Below are 26,747 nucleotides of genomic sequence, written 5' to 3' on the forward strand. Positions count from 1 at the left end.
GAGCTTTAGTGGAAAACTCTTTTAATGAGGATGCAGCAACACTTATTATGAAAGGGAAACTACGGTGTGCAGGGTACGACCCCGAGAGGGACGAGGTCCGCTCGGAGGTGGGACCCACGGAGCGTGAGGAGTGGCTCCTGCTGGTGGAGCCGACAGATCGCAGTCGCCACGGGGCGGTGGTCCTCAAGAACAAACACAGCGGACGCTTCCTGGCCGTCCGTCAAGGACATTTTCTTGCGCTTTCGGCGTACGACGACAAATGCAAATGGTTTTTACAATGACCCCACTCTCATTTACAAATTAAAAATAGAGCTCGCTACAAAAAAAAACAATCTTAGATCGATTAGAATCTTTTTCTCTTCAGGATGTCAGGTTTCCAGTTGATAGGATGACTTTCTTCCGTCTGTAAGAAAGAGATAATGTACGGACGTTAAACTTATTTTCCTGTGATCGTAATAATAAATATATTACATATAATATCTGCAAAAATAACTCATTATTATTAGCAAGAGAAAATACTGGAAAGTAAAGTTGCATCTACTTTAGAGTAGTCAGTGTGCATCTTGTATAGATGTTTACAATTACATCCACTGAGAATGAGACAACACAACCATCAAGATGTCTACAATCACGGCTGGGGAGTGCACGAGTGCTGCCTGCACTTGGGAACTGTGGTCCATTTTTAAGCAAACATTAATTAGTAAGATAATTGTCTTGTATGCAATCAAGCAGGGTGTTGGTTGTATCATAGTTTGCCAGTGCACAAGTGCTGCTGGCACTGGGAAGCTGCGGTTTGTTTTTTGGAAATGCTCAGTAGTAATATAGTGTCTTGACAATCAAGCATGATGGTGTTGGCGTTATGGTGTGGGAATGCACGAGTTCTGCCGGAATTAGGAAGCTGTGGTTCGTCTTTGGGAAACATAAGTAAGATGATTGCCTTGTCTACAATCAAGCCCTGGTGGTGGTCGTATCATCGCTTGGGAATGCACGAGTGCTGCCGGAATTGGGAAGCTGTGGTTCGTCTTTGGGAAAAATAAATGAGTAAGATAAGTGTCTAGTCTGCAATCAAGCACGATGGTGGTAGCGTCATGGCAGGCCGGCACTGGGGAGATGCGGTTCGTTTTTGGAAATACCCCGTAGTAATATAATGTCTTGTCTGCAATCAAGAATGATGGTGGTGGCATCACGGTTAGGGAGTGCACGAGTGCTCTCAGCACTGGGGAGCTGTGGTTAGTTTTGGGGAAACATTAATTTGTAAGATAATGTTTTGTCTACAATCAAGCATGGTGGTGATAATAATATGGTTTGGGAGAGCTGCAGTTAGTTTTGGGAAACAAAATACTCAGTAGTTAGATAATGTCCTGTCTACAATCAAGCACGATGGTAGTAGCACCATGGTTGGGGAGCGCACGAGTGCTGCCGGTACTGGGGAGCGGTGGTTCGTTTTTGAGAAAAATTTTAATAAGATAATTGTCTCGTCTACAAACAAACATGGTGGTGGTCGTATCATAGTTTGGGAATGCACGAGTGCTGCCAGCAGCGGGAGGCTGTGGTTCGACAACAGTATAATAATACAACAACAACACAACGGTATAATAACAAAAATATAATCATCAAATAATAACAAGAGACTTACGGCCGTGTCGTCCTCTTTGTACACTTTGATGGTCTTGTCCGCCTCGGCCGTGATCAGGCGACTCTCAGAGTTGTCGAACAAGCAGGCGAAGATGCCCGACTCGCTGTCCAGGGAGCCGGGCTGCACGGCGGCGTGGATGCGCTGGAAGTTGTAGCCGGTCCTCCAGTCCCACATGTGGATGGTCCCGTTGTCGGCTGCACGAGAAGGACGACACGGCGCCGTGTTAACGCGTCACCGAGCAACAACACTTCCTGCCTCAATGGAGTGTACCTCCGGAGACGAGCACGCCGTCGGAGTTGACGGCCAGCGTGTTGATGATGGCGTTGTGTCCCGAGAGGTTCTGGATGAATTTGCCGTCAGGGAACATCCACTGCTTGATGTTGTCGGCCGAACCCGAGGCAAAGGTGTATCTGTCACACACACAGGAAGTTACACCTCACACCACAAGTCGTCCTCAGGAGGCCACAAAACCTTATAACTGTTGGGAATGGTCTGATACAACTTCCTATACACCTCTGATTTTGATTTGATATCAGCAGGAATCCGACATGCTATTTTGTAATGTTGAAAAATTTTGGATCAAGTGAAATAATTCAAACGATGCTAGGCATGAAAAACATTATTTACTGTATGGAATGGACTTTGTCTTTAAGTTGAAGAGGAGAGGATTTTATTTTTATTTTGCGACAATTCTTTACATGACAGTAAAATGAATGATGCAGACACGTTTGTTACTGGATACTTTCTAATTCGCTTCTGCCCTGGATACTTTGTATATGCAAGTACCTTTTCTAGACTATAAGCCGCTACCTTCCCCCCATGCTTTGAACCCTGCGGCTTATAAAACAGTGCAACTAATTTCTGCGATTTTTCTTCTTCGCTAACGCTCAAAATATTTTGTGTTCAACAAATTTTCACAGTGGACCGACAGAGACTGAAAAGGTGTGCTGTTGTTTGTGCTTTGGCACCATCTTTTGAAGTGCTGCGGCTTGACAATGTGTTTAGTTTTCTTGCCTTGAACTAGGAAAAATAACTGTCCATAGCGTTTCTGCTCGAATGGATTCTTCATTCATCACTTCAAGCAGTGTTTATAAGTATTACAATATAACTTCAACTATTCATACTTACTCAACCGTCCCTTGTGTGATGTCTGTAGGAGTGTTTTCATGCGTATGTGTACGTGCTATCGTAATGTAATCAAGCTAGCATTGTTAGCAATAGCGAATATGCTAACACGTTTACACTTGTCTGTGTTAGTAACTTACGACATTTGTTTTGTATTGTTTCAGTTTCGTAAATTCACCCAAACGTCACTGTGGAGTTATTGAGTCTGTTTAGCTAATTAGATAGCTAGCTTACGCAGCTCGCGGGTCCATGATGATGACGTCTGTTTTGTTTGATCATCCATTTTACTGCCGTGTTACAGACAACATTTGGAAACAATTAAGGTATGTAAACATTTACAAAATCTTTGGTAAAGGTATATACTGTATTTTTCGGACTATAAGTCGCAGTTTTTTTCATAGTTTGGGGTGCGACTTGTACTCAGAAGTAAGGCTGCAGCTAACGATTATTTTTCTATCGATTAATCTATAGATAATTTTTTCGATTAATCGGTTAATCTATAGATTCTTTTTTCGATTAATGTATAGATTATTTTTCCTTTTACCGATTATTTTTTTATTCAAAATGAAGATGAAAAAATTAATGTAGGCCAGTTTTTTCGAAAGGCATGGCTTTTATTTACAAAAAAAAAAGAAGTATGGCCACTCAGTCAACATTGACAACATGACTAAATATTCTGTAACAATGTAAACATTTAAAACTTTTAACCTTTAACAAAATTAAAAGTAGCTTATTTGCTTTTTAATGTGCAAATATAAAAGTCAACATCCAGTGCAAATCTTAATATTCTGCAATAGTATAAGCATTTCAAAAGTAAAAGTATTGCTTATTTTGCTTTAAAATGTGCAAAAATAAAGATAAACATCCAATACAAAAAAGTGTAAAACGAAATATTCTGTAACAACAGTGTAAACATTTCAACAAAAGTGAAAGTATTGCTTATTTGCTAAAATGTGCAAAAATAAAGATAAACATCCAATACAAAAAAGTGCCAATCTAAATATTCTGGAGCACTGTAAACATTAAGTATTGCTTTTAAAATGTGCAAAATAAACATCCAGTCCAACACAGTACACAATAACCAATTATACTCATTCCAGTGAGTGACTAACAGTTGTAATGAAGAAAGGTTAGCATGTCTACATGCTATGCTTATTTTCTTGTTTACAATATTCCCAGCAGCTGAAAATAGGCGCTCAGAAGGGGTCGACGTGGCTGGAACTGAGAGGTAATTAGCCTTCACCTCAAGCCAGGATTGCGAGTGAGCTGAGCTGCAGTTTATATTTGTAGAAGGTCAACGGGCTTATAGTGATGTTACTAGTAGTTGACTGGGAGGTGTTTATTATCATTTGGGGAGAGTCCGCTGCCTGATGCTCACCTGCTAAACACCTATCTGCTCCACGCTGAAGCGCTGACTACATGCGCTCTGAATACGCACTGCTGATTGGCTAATAATGCTTCGTGTGTACCAATCAGATGGTTGTGTGGGTGGGACAATGCTGCGTGTGTACCAATCAGATGGTTGTGTGGGTGGGACAATGCTGCGTGCTGAGACAGACGCAGAGGAGCGAAGCAGCTTGTTAAGACTTTAGCAGCTAAAGTTAGCTTTAGCTTAGAAACTCGTTCGGTACACCCCCGTACCGAACCGAAAGCCCCGTACCGAAACGGTTCAATACAAAACACGTACCGTTACACCCCTAGCAGATACAAATAACACATTCATGTTTTTGTGTAATGATGACAACGTATGCTCACGCGGACGATTGACTAGTTGATGGTTGATGGTTTTCTTTTCAAATGTTCGTTCATAGCCGTTGTGCTGCTATGATAGGCCATTTACGCTCGACACTGTGCATTCAACAACATTATTAGGCTGTGTATTGAAATACTTCCACACTTTTGACGACTTTTGGCGTGATTTTTCCCCCTCGCTCGCACCGCTCGCATCGTCTGCTTTGATCGTCTGCTTTGCGCTTTGCCATGACGGTAGTGTGACGTAAATATGCGACGCGTCGACGCACAAAAACGGCGTCGACGTATTTACGTAACCGATGACGTCGACTACGTCGACGCGTCGTTTCAGCCTTACTCAGAAGCGACTTATGTGTGAAATTATTAACACAATACCGTAAAATATCAAATAATATTAATTATCTCATTCATGTAAGAGACTAGACGTACCGATAGAAGAGGATGCGGCGCATTGCCTTTCAAATGTATATTCTTGGTGTTGGGTTTTATCAAATAAATGTCCCCCAAAAATGCGAATTATACTCTAGTGTGACTTATACGTTTTTTTCCTTCTTTATTATGCATTTTCGGCCGGTGCAATTTATACTCCGGAGCGATTTATAATCCGAAAAATACGGTATATATCTCTGCGGCTGATAGTGTGATGCGGCTAATATATGTAAAAAAAAATAAATAAAATTCCCTCTAAATCTGGTGGGTGCGGCTTAAATACCAGTGCGGTAGACGATAATATGCAACAAAACTTTTTTTAATACTTGTTTGTATTGACAAATTTGCCGTTTTAGACTGCAAAATTGTATAATTACAGACACTATGTATGTTTATCGTGTGTGCTTAGTAGCTGTTGTGTAGCTGCGAGCTCCTAGTAGCCTATAGCCTTACCTTTTGTAAATGACTTGACTGAAATCGAAGAAAAGACCAAACTTGTGTGCTTATTGCAGGACATGGCTGGCTGTCCAGCTTTGCACAAGTAGGACTGCTTCTATTGGAGGGTTTAGATGCAAGCTGATAAACCCCATACTTGTTTTTTGCTGGAATTACTGTATTTTTCGGACTATAAGTCACAGGTTTTTTTTTCATAGTTTGGGTGCGACTTATGTGTGAAATTATTAACACATTACCGTAAAATATCAAATAATATTATTTATCTCATTCACGTAAGAGACTAGACGTATAAGATTTCATGGGATTTAGCGATTAGGAGTGACAGATTGTTAGGTAAACATATGTTATAGTTATTTGAATGACTCTTACCATAGTATGTTACGTTAACATACCAGGCACGTTCTCAGTTGGTTATTTATGCCTCATATAACGTACACTTATTCAGCCTGTTGTTCACTATTCTTTGTTAATTTAAAATTGCCTTTCAAAAGTCTATTCTTGGTGTTGGGTTTTATCGAATACATTTCCCCAAAAAAATGCAACTTATACTCCAGTGCGACTTATGTTTTTTTCCTTCTTTATTATGCATTTTCGGCCGGTGCGACTTATACTCCGAAGCGACTTATACTCCGAAAAATACGGTAGATCGGCTCAACCCTGGAAGCTATACAGTTTTACAGAAAACAGCTCATTAATGGAGAAGACAATAGGAAGATGCTGGACAGCTTCATGGGTAACTTGTTTCATTATTTTTGATTTTATTAAAATGTTATGTATATTGTATAATCATATTGATATAAGGTGTATGTGAGTATTATCTGCTATGATACTGGCCCTTGGACAAATGTAGTTAGGAGAGCTCTGCTCTACAACCTTTTAAAAGGCAATATATTTGATGTCCACTTGAGGGCAGCAAAGAGCAGCATTGACCACTTCTTACTTCCACATTATAGCTGAAGATGAACAAACTTAATGGGAACTAAAAGGGGAACTTTGGAACTGATTGAGGAGGCGTGAAAATCTGGAAAGTCAGGAGAAATTTGGACAGTTTGATTTTCAAATTGGCGAGGACAGGGAAATACAGAAACTTGTAAACTCAGTTAGAAAAGGTTTGGTTTGGATGTTAACTCACTGTCTGGGATGCTGCACCACGGTCCTCACAGACTTCTTGTGGTTGGTCAGCGTCGCTCTGGTTTTCCCGGCAATCAAATCCCACAACCTGATGGTTGAATCGTGGCTGCCTGCAGGGGATCACGTCACACGGTTTAGGGTTCATACTTCTGGCACAGCAAGCGACGACTCAAGAAGCGTTCTTTTGGTACCCGTGATGATTTGAGGCTCGGCTGCCTGACACCTGACCGTGGCCACCGTGTTGGTGTGTCCGGTCAACGTGTGTGCGTTGGCTTTGCTCCTGATGTCCCACACCTGAACAACAACACACAAGCGGGAAGTTATTTACCGACAACAAGTGGGTACCAAAATAAAGCGTCGGAAGGCGAGGCTTACCCTCGCCGTGGAGTCTCTGCTGCACGTTACCAACACGTCAATGGTGGGGTGGAGGTCCAGGTCATACACGGCGCTCAGGTGGCCATGGTAGTGCCTGATGACCTGCCAACACAACAACAGCATTGCTGTATATTAGGAGTGTCCAAACTTTTCCTCCTGGGGGTTAAAAAACTAAAAATTTGGTCGAGGGCCAAAAGCCGACTGCATGTAAAATAACTCTCTCTACATATGTGTGTGTGTACATATTATATCAATATAATGAATATATATTTAATATAATTGGATATTTAGCATAAGTGAAAGTTCATCTCCTACCATGTTTACTTCCATGACAACCTCCTAAAAGTTTTGTAATCAATCAGAAATATCAAGCAGCTAAAATGCACCAAACATGGATAAGTGTGGAGAGTGTTTTGCATTTTCCCACCATGCTTTGTAATGACAACAAGGTGTAATTCAGGATTTATGGTGCATCGATTTTTTTTAAAATAATATCCACAAGTTGTGTTGTATTGTGTTATGTGTGACCATGTCTGTTAGATTATTTTTTGCAACATGACTAGGAGAGGTTGTTTGCATTGGGTCATATAAGTATTGCTGCGCTTAGAATCATTCAAAGCATGATAATTGGTCAATTGGTGAATTACTCATGTTGTCCACAAGATTATATCAAAGCACCAGTATATAAATTGACTTTTAAAATGACTTAAATTCTCCTCGGGGCCAGATTGAAGATGCCGGCAGGCCGTAGTTTAGACAACCCTGTTGTAAATGCTCTGATTAAAACTGGATTTGCAGCCATTTTTAAAGTTTGAAGTTTAAACATGATTTAAACCCTTTTGACTACATTTATGAACAGGAATGTTGTACAACACAACCAATGTAATAGCGGTAAGGAGCAAACTGCTCAGTCAGCGTTACTGGCCCTGATGAGTTTATCAACAATAACTTGTAAACAGTGCGACAAATGTAACACACATGACTCACAAAGAGCATTCAGGGTTAAAGCTTTGAGATTTTAAAGCGCTCATCACACTTCAAATGCAGCTGATGCCATCTTGTAGTCTCCTAAAAATACAGCAAGAGGTTGCCTACAGCCACAAATCTTGTTGTTAGACCCAAGCGGTTATTTGCTTTCATAAACCACACACCTGGCAAGCCTCGGTCATTGAGCATTTAAAAAAACAAGACTGACCTTGTTGTACTCCAAATCCCAGCACTTGACCTGCTTGTCCTCACCGCAGGAGAAGAGGTAGGGGCTGCGTTTGCTGACAGCTACGCCGCGCACCGTGCTGATGTGTCCCGTTAGCGACAGCTTCAGCTTCCCGCTAGCCAAGTCCCAAATCTTTCAGGACGAGAGATTAAAAAAAACACTTAATGTCAGGAAAATTGTGATGTTTGCTTGAAATTTAAAGTAAATACAGAATATAATTATTAGTTTTTATTCTCTCAGGTAAAATACCAACAATCCTGATGCTGTAATGTGACCGTTCAGATAACTGATAACAATTGTGTGGATTTAAGATAAAAAATTAACTTAAATGGAAGCTTCATAGGTACACTAAAATACTACAGAACTAATAACTTAATGATTGTGGGTGGAGTAGAACCTTTATACTGATCAATATCACAAATATATGTTATATACACACATCATAATGTACTATATACTAGATTTAGGTGATGTATTGATATCAATAGATATCGCAATATACAAGTAATTGATATCAGTAAAAAATGCGTTCGGTAAAAAACTTTCAATAATTGTTTTTGTTCTTTGTCGTAAGAAAGGGGAAGTTGCAAAGCAAGGTTGGTTGCACGAACAAAGGCACTCGCTCTCTGGTAACCGAGCAACGCAGGAAGTGATCACTGATCAGTGGGAGTGACACGCTAACAGCCAATCAGGTAACAGTATCAACTATCAGGTTTGGTTGTACCATCTTGTTGTCTTGCGGTTGATTCTTTACATGGGGTGAGAATAGAAAGTAAAAATAAAGAAATTGTCGATAAAACAGTAAAAGTCACCTGGACAGTATGGCAGTTTTTTGGATTTAAAAAAAAAAGGGACCGTTGTCAGACCAATGTGGTCTGTAAATTATGCAAGGCGCTCGTCCCCACCAAGACCGGTAATACCACACCACCTTAGGTGTGCTCACCCTTTAGAGCACAGCTGTAACTTCCTGGCACTAAACCTGCAGAAAATATTTTTTCTCAGGTTTCTCAATGTTAACATTTTCAAACTTTGTTACACTTTATTAAGCATTTCTTACATATTTCTTATTTCTGCACCTGCATTTTAAGAGGTTATTGTTCAAGTGTTCAATGTGATTTTACAATGTTGTATACATTGTTTAAATGTTTTCCATGCGCGTGTTGACATTTTCTTTCCTTTCTGCCTTGATAGCTGAAGGGTTTATATTTAGGGGAAGGCTACATTTGAAATAAAAATGTTTACATTTAATATATTTTTCTCCTGGTCTTTATTTTTGATAGGTGATAAAAAATATCAATCATTATCGATCTCGCCTGACACAAAACAATTATATTGTGATAGTTTTCAGCCATATCGCCCAACCCTACCATAAATAATAATAATTTAAAAAATATTTCAGTTATTACAAAATATTGTTTTGGGTCCTTTAAAAGGCGCTTTAAAAATCCAAGGTACGATAGTGAACCTGTTTAGTTTGACCCCACTTTGGACCAAGCGACTCACGTTGACATAGGCGGTGGTCAACATAGCCAAAATCGAAACTAGCAATTGCGTTCACATTTTATTTGTAAATTTGTCCAGAGACAAGGAGAATCGATGATAATAAAGGACTTTGGAAGTTACTTATTTTTTAAATCATGGTTTTCCTCCATTTGTACATAATTTTAATGTAGATTATTGTGATAATTTATAACCTTATCAAACAGAGCTGCTGCGGTAATTTAGTTGTAAGACTACAATGACAATGTTTTCATACATGTGCAAATCTTTCTTTGAAATAAATGTGTGCATTTTGTTAGTTGCTGTGGTAGAATTCAGGTAAACACTGCCAATGCTTTTATTTTGAAGTTAACTTAACAGGAAGTCACTGTGTGCAAGTCTGAATGCTGAGTAACTAGACACTAGTTATGTTGCTGCTTAGTCATAACGATTAAAGGCCTACTGAAACCCACTACTACCGACCACGCAGTCTGATAGTTTATATATCAATGATGAAATCTTAACATTATAACACATGCCAATACGGCCGGGTTAACTTATAAAGTGACATTTTAAATTTGCCGCTAAACTTCCGGTTCGAAACGCCTCTGAGGATGACGTATGCGCGTGACGTAGCCCGACGAACACGGGTATGCCTTCCACATTGAAGCCGGTACGAAAAAGCTCTGTTTTCATTTCATAATTCCACAGTATTCTGGACATCTGTGTTCGTGAATCTGTTTCAATCATGTTCATTGCATTATGGAGAAGGAAGCCAAGCAAGCAAAGAAGAAAGTTGTCGGTGCGAAATGGACGTATTTTTCGAACGTAGTCAGCCACAACAGTACACAGCCGGCGCTTCTTTGTTTACATTCCCGAAAGATGCAGTCAAGATGGAAGAACTCGGATAACAGAGACTCTAACCAGGAGGACTTTTGATTTGGATACACAGACGCCTGTAGAGAACTGGGACAACACAGACTCTTACCAGGATTACTTTGATTTGGATGACAAAGACGCAGACGTGCTACTGTGAGTATGCAGCTTTGGCTTTTTTTTGCGTATGTACGTAACTTTTTTAAAATATATAAGCTTTATGAACCTTGGGTTAGGTGAACGGTCTTTTGGGCTGAGTGATTGTGTGTGTTGATCATGTGTTTGAATTGTATTGGCGTGTTCTATGGAGCTAGGAGCTAGCAGAGGAGCTAGGAGCTAGCATAACACGTACCGTACCGTAAGTGCGCGTCACGTACGTAACTTTTTAAAAATATATAAGCTTTATGAACCTTGGGTTAGGTGAACGGTCTTTTGGGCTGAGTGATTGTGTGTGTTGATCGGGTGTTTGAATTGTATTGGCGTGTTCTATGGAGCTAGGAGCTAGCAGAGGAGCTAGGAGCTAGCATAACAAACACGCAGGTGTTATTATGCAGGATTAATTTGTGGCATATTAAATATAAGCCTGGTTGTGTTGTGGCTAATAGAGTATATATATGTCTTGTGTTTATTTACTGTTGTAGTCATTCCCAGCTGAATATCAGGTACCGTGAGTATGCAGCCTTGGCTGCTAAACATTCGATAACTTGACCGTATGTGCGCGTCACGTACGTAACTTTTTAAAAATATATAAGCTTTATGAACCTTGGGTTAGGTAAACGGTCTTTTGGGCTGAGTGATTGTGTGTGTTGATCAGGTGTTTGAATTGTATTGGCGTGTTCTATGGAGCTAGGAGCTAGCAGAGGAGCTAGGAGCTAGCATAACAAACACGCAGGTGTTTTTATGCAGGATTAATTTGTGGCATATTAAATATAAGCCTGGTTGTGTTGTGGCTAATAGAGTATATATATGTCTTGTGTTTATTTACTGTTGTAGTCATTCCCAGCTGAATATCAGGTCACCCCCGGCTCTCACAGCATCTTCCCTATCTGAATAGCTTCAACTCCCCACTAGTCCTTCACTTGCACTTTACTCATCCACAAATCTTTCATCCTCGCTCAAATTAATGGGGAAATTGTCGCTTTCTCGGTCCGAATCTCTCTCACTTCATGCGGCCATCATTGTAAACAATAGGGAACTTTGCGTATATGTTCAACTGACTACGTCACGCTACTTCCGGTAGGTGCAAGCCTTTTTTTTATCAGATACCAAAAGTTGCAATCTTTATCGTCGTTGTTCTATACTAAATCCTTTCAGCAAAAATATGGCAATATCGCGAAATGATCAAGTATGACACATAGAATAGATCTGCTATCCCCGTTTAAATAAAAAAAATTCATTTCAGTAGGCCTTTAAGTTAACACTACAACATTAAAGCAGGTTACACTATAGAAATACTTAACTGTCTGGCATGGCATTTCGTTAAGAGTATTTTGAGAGTTAACACATTAGAATTGAGTGTAAAAGGAATAAAGACTATTTCTTTTGAGTGTCATTCACCTTTATGGTTCTATCCGCAGAGCCGGTCACAAACCACTGATTGCCGGGCTCCACGGCGATGGAGCGCACCCAGCCGAGGTGACCACTGATGACCTGTCACGTGAAAAACACATAGCTCTCAACAACAGTTTAGCTCACGGTTGGCATTACTTATATATTTTTTTTTAACTTACGCGAAACAGTTTCCAGGGCGGATGCCACTGAGGTTTGGGCATGGTTGGCGCTCTCCTAAGGAGAGAATTATTCCTGGTGCCGCCTCCTTCCATGATCGACTGCATGGGGAAATAAAATCATCAGCGTTTTGTGTGTTGGAAGTTAAAAAAATGACAAGACTTACCAGGGCGCTCGAAGGCGGGCGAGAACGTTCTGTGGTGCCCGCATGTCGATGGATGTCGGAAACACTGGCGGCTGTTCGGCTGGTGTCTTGGCTGAAACATTTTTAATTATTGGCAAATCATTTGTGTTGTTTTCATAAAGTCTAGTTTGTATATGAACAACTTTTACACTTTTTTGTTGTTTATTTTAAGTTTCTGCTTTGAATGCACATATATATACATATATATAAGTAAATTATCCAATTATCCTGTGTTATTTCTACAGTTTTAACTGTACTTCATAATGTACTCAGTATAGCGATTAGAACCGTTCCTATTTGAACCAATACAGTACCAATTTCTGGTACCTGGGAATTGATACCGGGAATCAACAGTACCAATTTTCAGTACTTTTGTGTGTTATTAGAAGTTAATTGTTGGATTTTTTTTTTTATTTTTTTTTTAAATGAGCTGATTATAAGAATTATGCAGTCCAGTTGTTATATAATCAGAATCAGACGTAATTTATTAATTCCCAAGGGAAAATTAACATTTTCAGCACAATCCCATTCAAGAGCAGACAAACATTACAGGGAGACAAAACAGGATTGCTACAATTACATTTAATTCTCATTTGCAATGCAATTGCACTTCCATGACATTAGATGGCAGTACTGTATAGGCTACGTATGGTATGTTGTAACTCGGAAGTAACGTTTTCCAGGAAGACGATTATGTTATGTTGTGCCCTACTGAGTGTTAATACTGTAAGTAATGTGCTTATTATACACCAGCTGTTTGATTTTAACATTCATCTTAGTTGTAGTTTTCATTACTAAATTTGGAGGTGTTGAAATCGCCATGTAAAATCGTTAATGTGAATAGCCTCTGGCAAATCCAATTAACATCAAACTAGCGCATTTTGGAAAAGCGGTTGAGTGCTGCTTGAGTGATTGTTTACGTGAGGCGGTGTTTAGTCTGCAACCGGACGTGACGTTAGGTGCAACAAAGGTGTCAAATCATGGCACCGTTTGATTTAGTAGTAATGACGGAATTTAGTTGGAGCCTGTAAAAGTACCAATTTTGGTACCCATCTCTAACTCGGTAATAATGTACTGTTATTTTTTTCTTCTGACTAGCCAAGAACCTCTGATTTATAGCGAAATATTTGAACTTACTCAATATGTAAAGTATACAATGACATCATTATTTTCCACTTTTATTACTACATTGAAAAACTGAAAAATTTGCATTTTAAATGTATATTATTATTATTAATCTATTTAATTATAGTAACTCATAGTTAAAGCATTTTTCACTATTCATGTGTTCAATATATTAAAAAATATTCTGTCTAAATTAAGACCTAATGCGGTTGTACGAGAAACGCATGCTGGGTTCATTTTGAAGTAGACAACAACGGTTCCTTCCTGGCGACCAAGTGCAGACAGTTGTGCAATATCCGTAACTGTATTAAAGTGTATCGTGACGTCTTCTCTTTTTGCAATTTTTCCAAGATGTTTGTGTGTCACAGTGACTTTTCTCACCTGGCTTGTGAAGGCGGCAGCGCCAACGCCATGGAATGGACTCCGGCCTCACTGGGGTTTCTGTGCAACTTTGTAGTTGTGGTCAGTGCCACTCCTGATGGGTGTAATTCATAAAAAGCACTTCAAAATTGCGTGTTGAAAAATGTAATCAAATACTTTTTTTTGTTTGTCAAAGCAGAGCTTACCGGGTCCAGAAGGGTAAGCATGCGTTCCAGTGATCAGGTACTCTGGGTCATCTGATGCTAAATAACACAGAAAATCATCACTAAATGAGTAATGAAAATATCCCCTATTCTAAAAAAACGTGTCTTTTTAATAATGTTCTGACATTATGTGTCCCTAGATGCTGCTTATGACCACCAAATATAAGGGACATTTTCATCTCCCTCACTTTTGAGAGAATATGTGCTCTAACACACCCTTTTGGAGTGGCGGCTTTTCAGGCCATCCTGAAAGAAAAACCTCCTTCCCCGTGGACAAGATACTACTCACATCTAGCTATATGCACAACACTTAAAATAAATCAAACAAAATTTAAAAGGCTTCGCTACACATCTTAACTTTTGACGACTATCCATCCATCAGCTGCAGACTTTGAGAGCTGTAAGTTTGATGATTTGTTTTTTTCTTAAGCAAATATGTTAACCTGCTGAAATGTGAGTGTAATGTAGCTCACATAGCTATGCTAGTGTTGCTAATTTTTGTGTCTTCTTATCGTATGTGATTGGGATGTAACGATATGAAAATGTAATGTTTTTATCTTCTTTCGTTATAATTTGTAAAAGTTGTACTGTTTTTTAATGATAAAGAAAAAATCGTGAATTGGGTGCGCCACGTCCAGTTTGTGTGACGTCACGCAAATTCACTTCCTGTTGTCATATTACGTCCAGTGCGAGTACCACTCGATCTCTGTCTAAGAAAGCACAGCTTGTAGGTTTAATGTTCAGCATTGCATATCTTAGTTGTTTTTAAATGGAGAAAGACATTAATGTCTCTTGTTTTCATGTTGGCATTTAAGTTAGCTAGTGCTAGCTTTCTTCTCCAATAAATAATTATAATTGAGTGTTATCAAAGTTTTACGATAATTTTAATTTTAATTGGTACAACTACCGTATTTTCCGCACCATAAGCCGCACCTAAAAACCACAATTTTTGTCAAAAGCAGACAGTGCGGCTAATAACCCGGTGCGCCTTATATATGGATTAATATTCATATTTATTTTCATAAGGTTTAGGTCTCGCAACTACGGTAAACAGTCGCCATCTTTTTTCCCCGTAAAAGAGGAAGCGCTTCTTCTTCTACGGTAAGCAACCGCCCCATAGAAGAGGAAGCGCTTCTTCTTCTACTGTAAGCAACCGCCAAGGTGAGCACCCGCCCCCGAAGAAGAAGAAGCTCGCGGATATTTAATTTCATTTGTTTTTCTGTAAAGACAACAAAATGTCTCCTACTAAGAGACACGCGTACAAGGTTCCACTGGCTTTTGATATTCATGTGAACCGCACTGTGGATACAACGGGAGCACGTACGGTGAATATTCGCACCACAGGGAATGAGAAGTCGTCCTACTGTGGTTGTAGCTTGCCATGCTAACGGCCAGAAACTTCCACCCACGGTGATATTCAAAAGGAAGACCTTGCCAAAAGAGAACTTTCCAGCCGGCGTCATCATAAAAGCTAACTCGAAGGGATGCATGGATGAAGAAAAGATGAGCGAGTGGTTGATAGACGTTTACGCGAAGACACCGGGTGACTTTTTTCACGCAGCGCCGTTCCTGTTGATCTACGACTGCATGCGCGTCCACATCACAGATGGTGTCAAAAAACAAGTGAAGCACACCGAAGAAGAATAATTCGAGGGATTTGTAGATGAGTAATAACTTCAGAAAGTGAGCTTTAAATGTTTATTTTGTGTGTTGCGTGACACTAACGTATGAGCAACGTTGAGTTATTGATGTTGCTATTGCTCTGCACTATTTTGAGTGTTACTATTTTTGTGATTGCACATTTGCACATTACATTTTGGGAGTGAACAGAGTTGTTAGAACGCTGGTTTGTAATATATTATTAAAGTTTGACTGACCTATCTGACTGTTTTGTTGACATTCCCTTTAGCGTAGCGTAGGTGCGGCTAATAGCACGGGGCGGCTAACAGGTAAACAAAGTTTTGAAATATGCCGTTCATTAAACGTGCGGCTAATAACACGGGGCGCCTTATGGTGCGGAAAATACGGTAACTATAGTAAGTTTTATGGCGGTTTATCATTGTACCGTTTATTGTTGCATCCCTCTACGTGATATATGGCATCTAATACACTGGACAAGTGCAGAGTTGTAAAAAGTGGATGAAGTACACAATAGCCAACACAAAATGACATGTTACCAGGCGCGGCTTACTAAAAAAAAACTTTACATTGGTCAAAATTATAGCATAATGGCTAGATTTTGGACAGCACCGTTCCAATATATCCTTTTGAGAAACTGACTTTTAATTAAAATTGATTCAAAATATTAAAATATGTGACATTTAATGCATCAGCTTATTAAGACAACATTTAGGGCAAATGTAAAGAAGATGTTATGTTTTAGAACACGGGTGTCAGAGGGCCGCATGTTTACAGTATATCAATATGATCTTAAAATTGCCTCATGATATTATTACATATATTTACTGTTTTTTAATAACAAAAAAGGTTGTATGTATTGTTACATCGTCAGATAACATTAAAGTTTAGAACAGGGGTGTCCAAAGCGCGGCCCACAGCTAATTTTTTAATGGCCCGCGGCACATTCTAAAAATACTATCACCAAAATTTCCAGTTTTTTTTTTTAAACTGTGATTGCTTAAAAATGAATATTGATTCAAAATCAATGTTGTTATGAAATATTGACCTATTCAAGGCCACAATTACTTCACATAAAATATTTCACATTCTCTGTGTTTGCCATAAAAAAACACAGTTTTCCTCAACAAAAAGGGCATAACATATAAAAAATTCTAACTATATTGAGGAAAAGATCTGAAGTTGATCTATAAAAAAAATGAATATGACTTATTGTTACGACTGACGCCCTTCGGGGTCCCTGGGACCAAACTTGAGGGGAGACCTGAAGGTTAAAAAAAATGTGATATATTGTAATGGTTTTGAAAATGAAAATATCAAAATGGCCCTTGCATGCTTTGATTTTTCAGTGTGTGTCACATAAGCATTATTTTATTGACGCACATTATTTGCGGGCAATATAAAACGATGTGACTGACCAGATCTGGCCCTTGGGGTTGAGTTTGACACCTAAGTTATATTGTGTGTTACCTGGCTGAGTGTAGCTCTGCTGGGCTTGCATGCTGATGGAAGTCTGAGGGATTCTGTCCTTGGTTTCCTTCAAGATCGGCATGTGTAGAACTGCATTATAATCTGCTTTCAGCTTCACGGCCATCTTCAGCTTGTGACTAAAGACACAGAATTTTTTTTAGGACAATGTAATTTACACACACACTGTTGCCATTAACAGACTTTTTGTGTCTTTTTACGCATCTAAATCAGAAAGGACGCGCATTTCCGTAAGTCTGCACGTCCCCGGGACGCATATATATATACTTTTTTTTTTACAGACCCTGCCTTCTCTGGGTCAAAACTCCAATTTGCTTGTTTTTTTTAACGATTATCGCTTTCCGCCTGTGTTTTGTTTATATTTGCCGGGTCAAATTTCCGTCCCCGTTCATAGCCTTTTTTTGGTCGTAAATTTTGATTCGCCAAAAGTTTTATCAATCACAAATACTGCCTCAGTTTGCACTCGGACAACTTTAACGCGAGGGGCTGTCAAAAGAAAGACTTCATGGTAAACACTAAGGTGCGCTATGATAAACATGCATGCGTCGCCAGGCTCTGCTTTTCATCGTTAGATTTATCAGATTTTATTTTTTATTATCTATAGCAGGGGTGTCAAAAGTGTGGCCCGGAGGCCATTTGCGGCCCACAGCTAATGTTTTAAAGGCCCATGGCACATTCTAAAAATACTATTAAAATAAACAAAAACATAACAAAAGTGGAATAAAAAAGCTTACGGGTGAAATGTAATTTTGAAAAAGTTGCAATGTTGACTAATAAAACAAAGCTGTTTTTTCTTTAAAACTGTCATTGCTCAAAACATAATATTGAATCGAAATGAATGTTTTTATGAATTATTGACCTATCCAAGGCTCCGATTACTTCACATCAAATATTCCACCTAAAAAAATATTTTTTGTGGAAGATTTTGTATATTTTGTGTGTTTGCCATAAAAAACAGTTTTCTTTGGACAAAAAAAGGGCAGAAAACAAACAAAAAAAAACAACAACAAAAAAACTTAGAATGTAGACTTCAGAGATTTAAGCGTTAAATAAATAATGCATGTATGCCCTGGCACACGATTATCATAATTTCATGGCCGAAGCAAAAAAACGTTTTACACTTTTATACTGAAATAAATACGCCTACAACTTATTAAATTGAAATATAGAAAAAAATACCGGCAGCTGTAAAGTTTAGATCCATGAAGGAAAGAAGAAAACGAATGAATGTTTATAACTGAATAAATTTACATATGCATACAAATGTGTTTTCCTTTGTATTATTTATTTTATGAATTAAAGTAACGTTTATTCCAACCTTTTTCCAAAACACAATATAGAATGTGAGATATAGCATACATTTATCATTTGTTTTCAAAACGGTTACAAAAAAGTGGGACCCCATTTTTATGACTTAATAGGGTCCCTGGGACCCCATTTTGAAAATCCTAGCGCCAACACTGCACACAGGTAAACCATCATTTATACAGGGAGGTCCACTGCATTTTTGCCAGTTCTCCTACTTAGAAATTAGGGAGAGGTCTGAAATGTTCATCATAGATCAGGGGTCTCAAACTCAATTTACCTGGGGGCCACTGGATGCAGAAACTGGGTGAGGCTGGGCCGCAACAAAAGATTTCTTTAAAAAAATCTAACATGCACTTTTTAATGAATTCACCTTCTTTGAATGGCTTACCCGCCCTAGCAACCATCTCACTCACCATGTAGCTAGCTTTGACTGCTGCATCGCTCCTTTCGCTTGCTTTCTTGACGAAATCTTGTTGCCTCAGTAGACTGGTTTTAAAATTTGCAACCCGGTTCACTCTCTCATCTCCCTGGTATTTTGCATACTCCTCAGCATGTCTAGTTGTATAATGACGTTTCAAATTGTATTGCTTGTGCACTGCAACTTTCTCTGTATCAACTACAGAAAAGAGCTATAAGGATTATTCATAAAGTAGATTACTTAGGACACACTAACATATTTTTTATTAATTCCGGTTTATTGAAATTACAGGAGCTAGTAAAGTTACAGACATTATGTGTCATGTTTAAGGCTAAAAGTAAAACATTACCAGCAAATTTACAAAAAATGTTTGTCATCACTTCTGAGAATACAGAACATAGAAGAAAAGGTCATTTCCAACATCAGTATTCAAGGACAACTTTAAAACAAATGTGGTGGGGGTTAAACTATGGAATTCTCTTTACAATGAGATAGAAGATTGTAAAAATATATTCCAAATGAAAAAATATATAAAGACAGAACAATAAAATCATATGGACAGCCATAAGTGTTTACATTTTGCTTTATATTTATTATTTTACTTATTTTTTGCCTGGTTTTGTATTTGTTTTGTATCATCCATTGAGGTGTATATTACTTCTTTTGTTCGGTTTGTACATCATGAAGTTTTGCACATCTTGTGTTTTTTTGTTTGTTTTCGTGTAATTGAATGTAATTGTTGGTTTATATGATATCATTAAGTAAGACTACGTATTATGTTGAAGGGGGAAGAAAAATATCAGATTTTTCTTCATCCTGATCCTTCTCAGGCATTGGTGTGTAAATGTATAATTGAATAATTGAGGTATAATTGTCTATCGATCAAAGATGCACATCAATGACGGAGATAAATAAAAATGAAATGAAATAAGACACGTCGGGGTGCCCCTTGTGCTCAACAAAGAAATATTGCATCAAAAATCATCTCTGTCTGGAGCCAACAAGAGGGGGAGGGGGGAGGGAAAGGAGGGGGCTGGGCGGGGCGGCTCGCCGTGGAGTTTACAGTTACGGTAGCCCAATTAGCCCCGAACGGGCTAACATCACCACTAACGTGTTACACGTCTGATTCGCCCAGCGCTGGGGTCCAGTGCACCACACTTTTGTATTGTCGCTCGCTCCTTCGGCGGAGTGCTTTGGAATATCTGATAGTATATATCTGTATCATGAATCAATCAAACCAAACCAAAAGTGGACCCCGACTTAAACAAGTTGAAAAACTTATTTGGGTGTTACCATTTAGTGGTCAATTTTACGGAATATGTACTTCATTGTGCAACCTACTACTACTAATAAAAGTCTCAATCAAAGCGCTCATCTTCCCCGCCCGGACTGTTTACAGCGGGGGCGGGAGCGAGCAGGCTGGTGAGCGAGGGAGGCAGGGAGGGAGGGAAGAAGAGCGTGTGCGGGTGTCGTGGAAAAGCGGCAAAATGTTTCTCTGCTTGCATCACGCAAGTGACGTCAATGCCTACTTGCCAACCTTGAGACCTCCGAATTTGGTAGATGGGGGGGAGGTTGAGGTGTGTGTTTTTGTAGCCCGGAAAAGTTAGGGCTGCAAAGGGTTCTGGTTATTTGTTCTGTTGTGTTTAGGTGCGGATGTTTTCCCGAAATGTGTTTGTCATTCTTGTTTGGTGTGGGTTCACAGTGTGGCGCATATTTATAACAGTGTTAAAAAATAAATAAAATAAAATATGACCACCCTCAGTGTGACATGTGTGGCTGTTCCTCAAGTATGTCTTGCAATAACTTGCATGTGTCTGCAGAAGCCTCATACAACATGTGTCTGAGCAAGCACGCTGTTAGTATGGAGAAAAAGGTCCTCTTGACGGTTTCTAGAGGATACTAAAGGCAGTTCCATCATGGCACGCCCTCAATATTGTCGAGAGTCTTATACCACACTGTGATTGGTACATTCCATCAGCTCCGCACACAGCGCTGTTAAGCGCCATTCATTCAAAACTTGCGGGCCGCACTAACATTAAACTGTCATATTAAGGCGGGGGCCGCACAATAATGTCTTGCAGGCCGCAATTGGCCCGCGGGCCGCATGTTTGAGACCCCTGTCATAGATGCACTCCTCCGGTAAAGACATAATCTAAAAAGAAAAATCCGGAAATCACATTGTATGATTTTTTTAATGATTTATTTGTATGTCACTGGGGTTCATAAGTATTTGCACACATGAGAACATCAGTGTTAATATTTAGTGCAGAAACCTTTGTTTGCAATTACAGAGGTCAAATGTTTCCTATAGTTCTTCACCAGGTTTGCACACACGACAACAGGGATTTTGGCCCACTCCTCCACACAAATCTTCTCTAGATCTGTCACGTTTCGGGGCTGTTGCCGAGCAACACGAAGTTTCAGCTCCCTCCAAAGATTTTCTATTGGATTTAGGTCTGGAGACTGGCTAGGCCACTCCAGAACCTTGACATGCTTGGTATGGAGCCACTCCTTGGTTATCCTGGCAGTGTGCTTCAGGTCATTGTCATGTTGGAAGACCCAGCCACGACCCATCTTCAATGCTCTGACTGAGGGAAGGAGGTTTTTGGCCAAAATCTCACAATACATGGTCCCGTTCATCCTCTCCTTTATACAGTGCAGTCATCCTGTCCCCTTTGCTGAAAAGCACCCCCAAAGCATGATGTTTCCACCACCATGCTTCACTGTAGGGATGGTGTTCTTGGGATGATACAGATCCTTCTTTTTCCTCCAAACCCGACGAGTGGAGTTTATACCAAAAAGTTCTATTTTGGTCTCATCTGACCACATGACTTTCTCCCATGACTCCTCTGGATCATCCAGATGGCCATTGGCAAACTTCAGATGGGCCTGGACATGGGCTGACTTAAGCAGGGGAACCTTCCGTGCGATGCATGATTTTAAAGCACTACGCCATAGTGTTCTACTGATAGTAGCCTTGGAAACAGTGGTCCCAGCTCTCTTCAGGTCATTCACCAGCTCCTGCCGTGTAGTTCTGGGCTGATCCTCACTTTTCTTATCATGAGTGATGCCCCACAAGGAGAGATCTTACATGGAGCCCCAGTCCGAGGTACCGTATTTTCCGCACCATAAGCCGCACCTAAAAACCACAATTTTTCTCAAAAGGTGACAGCGCGGCTAATAACCTGGTGCGGCTTTTGTATGGATTAATATTAATATTTGTTTTCATAAAGTTTAGGTCTCGCAACTACGGTAAACAGCCGCCATCTTTTTTCCCCGTAGAAGAGGAAGCGCTTCTTCTTCTACGATAAGCAACCGCCCCCATAGAAGAGGAAGCGCTTCTTCTACTGTAAGCAACCTCCAAGGTGAGCACCCGCCCCCGTAGAAGAAGAAGCGCGCGGATAATACGATTCATTTCATTTGTGTGTTACTGTAAAGACGGCTTTTTTCACACAGCTCCATCCTTGTTGATTTACGACTCCATGCGTGCCCACATAACTGATGGTGTAAAAAAACAAGTGAAACACACTACCGTATTTTCCGCACCATAAGGCGCCCCGTGTTATTAGCCGCAAGTTTAATGAACGGCATATTTCAAAACTTTGTTTACCTATTAGCCGCCCCGTGCTATTAGCCGCACCTACGCTACGCTAAAGGGAATGTCAACAAAACAGTCAGATAGGTCAGTCAAACTTTAATAATATATTACAAACCAGCGTTCTAACAACTCTGTTCACTCCCAAAATGTAATGTGCAAATGTGCAATCACAAAAATAGTAACACTCAAAATAGTGCAGAGCAATAGCAACATCAATAACTCAACGTTGCTCATACGTTAGTGTCACACAACACACAAAATAAACATTTAAAGCTTACTTTCTGAAGTTATTACTCATCTACAAATCCCTCGAATTATTCTTCTTCGGTGTGCTTCACTTGTTTTTTGACACCATCGATGATGTGGACGCGCATGCAGTCATAGATCAACAGGAACGGCGCTGCGTGAAAAAAGTCACCCGGTGTCTTCGCGTAAACGTCTATCAACCACTCGCTCATCTTTTCTTCATCCATGCATCCCTTCGAGTTAGCTTTTATGATGACGCCGGCTGGAAAGTTCTCTTTTGGCAAGGTCTTCCTTTTGAATATCACCGTGGGCGGAAGTTTCTGGCCGTTAGCATGGCAAGCTAGAACCACAGTAGGACGACTTCTCATTCCGTGGTGCGAATATTCACCGTACGTGTTCCCGTTGTATCCACAGTGCGGTTCACATGAATATCAAAAGTCAGTGGAACCTTGTACGCGTGTCTCTTAGTAGGAGACATTTTTTGTCTTTACAGAAACACACAAATGAAATTAAATATCCGCGAGCTTCTTCTTCTACGGGGGCGGGTGCTCACCTTGGCGGTTGCTTACAGTAGAATAAGAAGCGCTTCCTCTTCTATGGGGGCGGTTGCTTACCGTAGAAGAAGAAGCGCTTCCTCTTTTACGGGGAAAAAAGATGGCGGCTGTTTAACGTAGTTGCGAGACCTAAACCTTATGAAAATAAATATGAATATTAATCCATATATAAGGCGCACCGGGTTATTAGCCGCACTGTCTGCTTTTGACAAAAATTGTGGTTTTTAGGTGCGGCTTATGGTGCGGAAAATACGGTAATTCAACACTCACCGTCATTCCGGGTGGATTAACCAAAGAACTCCAACCACTGGATATTGGTGTAAACAGGGCATTTAAAGCTCGACTGCGAACAGCGTGGGAACAATGGATGACCGAAGGCGAGCACACCTTCACTAAAACAGGGAGACAGCGCCGGACAACATACGCCAACATCTGCCAGTGGATTGTAAATGCCTGGGCGGATATATCGGTCTCAACTGCGGTCCGAGCTTTCCGGAAGGCAGGATTCACGGAACTGCTGGACAACAACAGCGACACTGACTCTGATGACTTCGACGAGACGGAGCCAGCCATTTTGGATGCCGTGTTCGCCCAACTTTTTAATTCAGACACCGAAGAAGAAGAATTTGAGGGATTTATGGATGAAGAATAACTTCAGAAAGTGAGCTTTAAATGTTTATTTTGTGTGTTGTGTGACATTATCGTTCGAGCAACGTTGAGTTATTGATGTTGCTATTGCTCTGCTCTGTACTATTTTGAGTGTTACTATTTTTGTGATTGCACATTTGCACGTTACATGATTGCACATTACATTTTGGGAGTGAACAGAGTTGTTAGAACGCTGGTTTTTAATATATTAAAGTTTGACTGACCTCCATCTGACTGTTTTTTTGACATTCCCTTTAGCGCAGTGTAGGTGCGGCTAATAACCCTGGTGCGGCTAATGGGTAAACAAAGTTTTGAAATATGCCGTTCATTGAAGATGCGGCTAATAACACGGGGCGCCTTATGGTGCGGAAAATACGGTAGATTAGCAGTCATGTTTAGCCTCTTCCATTTTCTAACAATTGCTGCAAAAGTTGATCTATTCTCACCAAGATGCTTCCCAATCGTCCTATAGCCTAATCCAGCTTTGTGGAGCTCTACAATTTTGTCTCTGGTCTTTTTTGACTGCTCTTTGGTCTTGCCTATGGTAGCAGTTGGACCTCGACTGACTGTGGGCTGCACAGGTGACTTTAATGAGCGCCAAAGGGTGGTGAGTGGGTGATTAGTTGTGGGGTAAAGGTGGACTTTTTTTAAGGTAGACTGACAGCTCTTTGAGAGTCATAATTCTTGCTGATTCTCATGTGTGGAAATACTTATGAACCCCAGTAACATACAAATAAATCATTTAAAAAAATCATAAAATGTGATTTCCAGATTTTTCTTTTTAGATTATGTCTCTAACAGTGGAAATACATCTATGATGAACATTTCAGACCTCTCCCTAATTTCTATGTGGGAAAACTTGCAAAATTGCAGGGTGTGCAAATACTTGTGGACCTCACTGTAACTCTCACGAGTCCACAACCTCGTGTCCGTGGTTTATTTTGTGGCGGAATGACAGGATGCGCAGCCTTGTAGTTTACGAGCATAGTTTAAAACAAGTTGAAGTGAATTAGGCTGAAAGCGAGGCGGTGTCGTGTTGTTTACCTTTCTTCGTCCAACGAGATGGACTTAGCTTGGTCGGACACAAACATGTCGTGAGTCCTCTTGAGCGACCTAAAGACCAGAGTGTGGACCGAGTGCTTCTGGACATCCTGAACACAGCAAAAATATGAATGTCGTTATTTAAATAAAATAACACGTTTAAAAAAACACTTTAATACCAATGTCTTGGAAAAATATATCACTTTTGAATCAACACAGTAGTTAAAACTATGATCGATGTTAATTACAAACTAAATGTGGGATGTAAATAATAATAAAAGTATAATTGTTTGTATATAGCAGTGTTTTTCAACCTTTTTTGAGCCAAGGCACATTTTTTGCGTTGAAAAAATCCGGAGGCACACCACCAGCAAAAATCGTTAAAAAACGAAACTCAGTTGACAGTAAAAAGTCGTCGCAATTGTCGGATATGAATTCAAACCATAACCAAGCATGCATCACTATAGCACTTGTCTCAAAGTAAGTCTACTGTCACGACCTGTCACATCCCGCCGTGACTTATTTTGAGTTTTTCTGTGTTTTCCTGTGTGTAGTGTTTTAGTTCTTGTCTTGCGCTCCTATTTTGGGGTTGATTGTCATGTCATGTACAGATGTACTTTGTGGACGCCGTCTGCTCCACACGCTGTAAGTCTTTGCTGTCGTCCAGCATTCTGTTTTTGTTTACTTTGTAGCCAGTTCAGTTTTAGTTTCGTTCTGCATAGCTTTCCCTAAGCTTCAATGCCTTTTCTTAGGAGCATTCACCTTTTGTTTATTTTTGGTTTAAGCGTTAGATACCTTTTTACCTGCATGCTGCTTCCCGCTGTTTCCGACATCTACAAAGCAATTAGCTACCGGCTGCCACCTACTGATATGGAAGAGTATTACACGGTTACTCCGCCGACACTCAACAACAACACATAATTTGCAGAGTATAATTACTGGTTTGCAAAAAACATTTTTAACCTAAATAGGTGAAATGTGTGTGCCGCAGCACAGTGGTTGAAAAACACTGGTATATAATATATAATTGGTACAAAGGTTTAACTAACACGTGTACAAGGATATTTCACACGTCTTTAATGTGTATATAATTGAACAGTGTTTAAGTTGTGTACAAGGTGTATTTATAATATGTTGTGCAAAGGAAATGTCATATTTTTAGGAAGCTCATCTTGTATTAGACATTGTTTATAGGGTTAGGCGCAATAAGAGTTCAACTTCAGCCTAAACCCTTTCGGTCTGCAACATTTTCAATGTATGAGTGTACAACTGTTCGTTTATCTTGTTGACCACTGACCGAAGGAAGAAAAAAATTAACTAAGAACTAAATTAAAAGAATTAAACGAGCCACACAAATGTACCCCAACAAAAAAAATAAACTAAGAACTAAATTAAAAGAATTAAACGAGCCACACAAATGTACCCCAACATGCCAACATTAGCAACTCCAGCAATTAGCCGGGCCCCAGTACGCAAGCGGGAACGACTATTAAAAAAAGCAACCAAAAGCTTTGAAAGTTCTTACCTCAGTCATTGTGGTGACGAATACCCCACAGATGAAAAATATTCAAAGAACTTAATGTTATTTAGGTGTGAATGAACCGTTTTAATGTAAACTCTTGACGATGTATAACACGCCTTTACACACGAACGACGACCTAACAACCCGGATGTAAACATGAGCGAACAGCGAAGCTTAGATTGTGTTGGCGCTA

General features: G+C 39.8%; 2 protein-coding genes across 8 annotated transcripts in view; one reads left to right on the forward strand and one right to left on the reverse strand.

Moving 5' to 3' along the window:
• The window catches only part of LOC133633868 (uncharacterized), a 174,155-nt gene extending 170,963 nt beyond the window's left edge, over positions 1 to 3,192 (forward strand). For all 7 annotated transcript variants that reach the window (XM_062026628.1, XM_062026630.1, XM_062026624.1 and 4 more), the window contains one exon: positions 73 to 3,192. In XM_062026628.1, coding sequence (XP_061882612.1) covers positions 73 to 281 — 209 coding nt within the window. In that variant the 3' untranslated portion in view covers positions 282 to 3,192. The remainder of the gene's footprint in view (positions 1 to 72) is intronic.
• On the reverse strand, positions 5 to 26,747 carry plrg1 (pleiotropic regulator 1). Its single transcript, XM_062026621.1, has 15 exons — positions 26,558 to 26,747; positions 25,036 to 25,142; positions 17,202 to 17,338; positions 14,076 to 14,132; positions 13,891 to 13,984; positions 12,367 to 12,457; positions 12,203 to 12,301; positions 12,030 to 12,122; positions 8,100 to 8,249; positions 6,905 to 7,006; positions 6,721 to 6,823; positions 6,531 to 6,639; positions 1,907 to 2,046; positions 1,637 to 1,830; positions 5 to 403 (listed from the first exon to the last, which is right to left on the reverse strand). The coding sequence occupies exons 1-15, from the start codon at positions 26,564 to 26,566 to the stop codon at positions 344 to 346; spliced, it is 1,545 nt and encodes a 514-aa protein (XP_061882605.1). The 5' UTR covers positions 26,567 to 26,747; the 3' UTR covers positions 5 to 343.

Source organism: Entelurus aequoreus, linkage group LG18, assembly GCF_033978785.1.
Source record: "Entelurus aequoreus isolate RoL-2023_Sb linkage group LG18, RoL_Eaeq_v1.1, whole genome shotgun sequence".
Lineage (NCBI taxonomy): Eukaryota > Metazoa > Chordata > Actinopteri > Syngnathiformes > Syngnathidae > Entelurus > Entelurus aequoreus.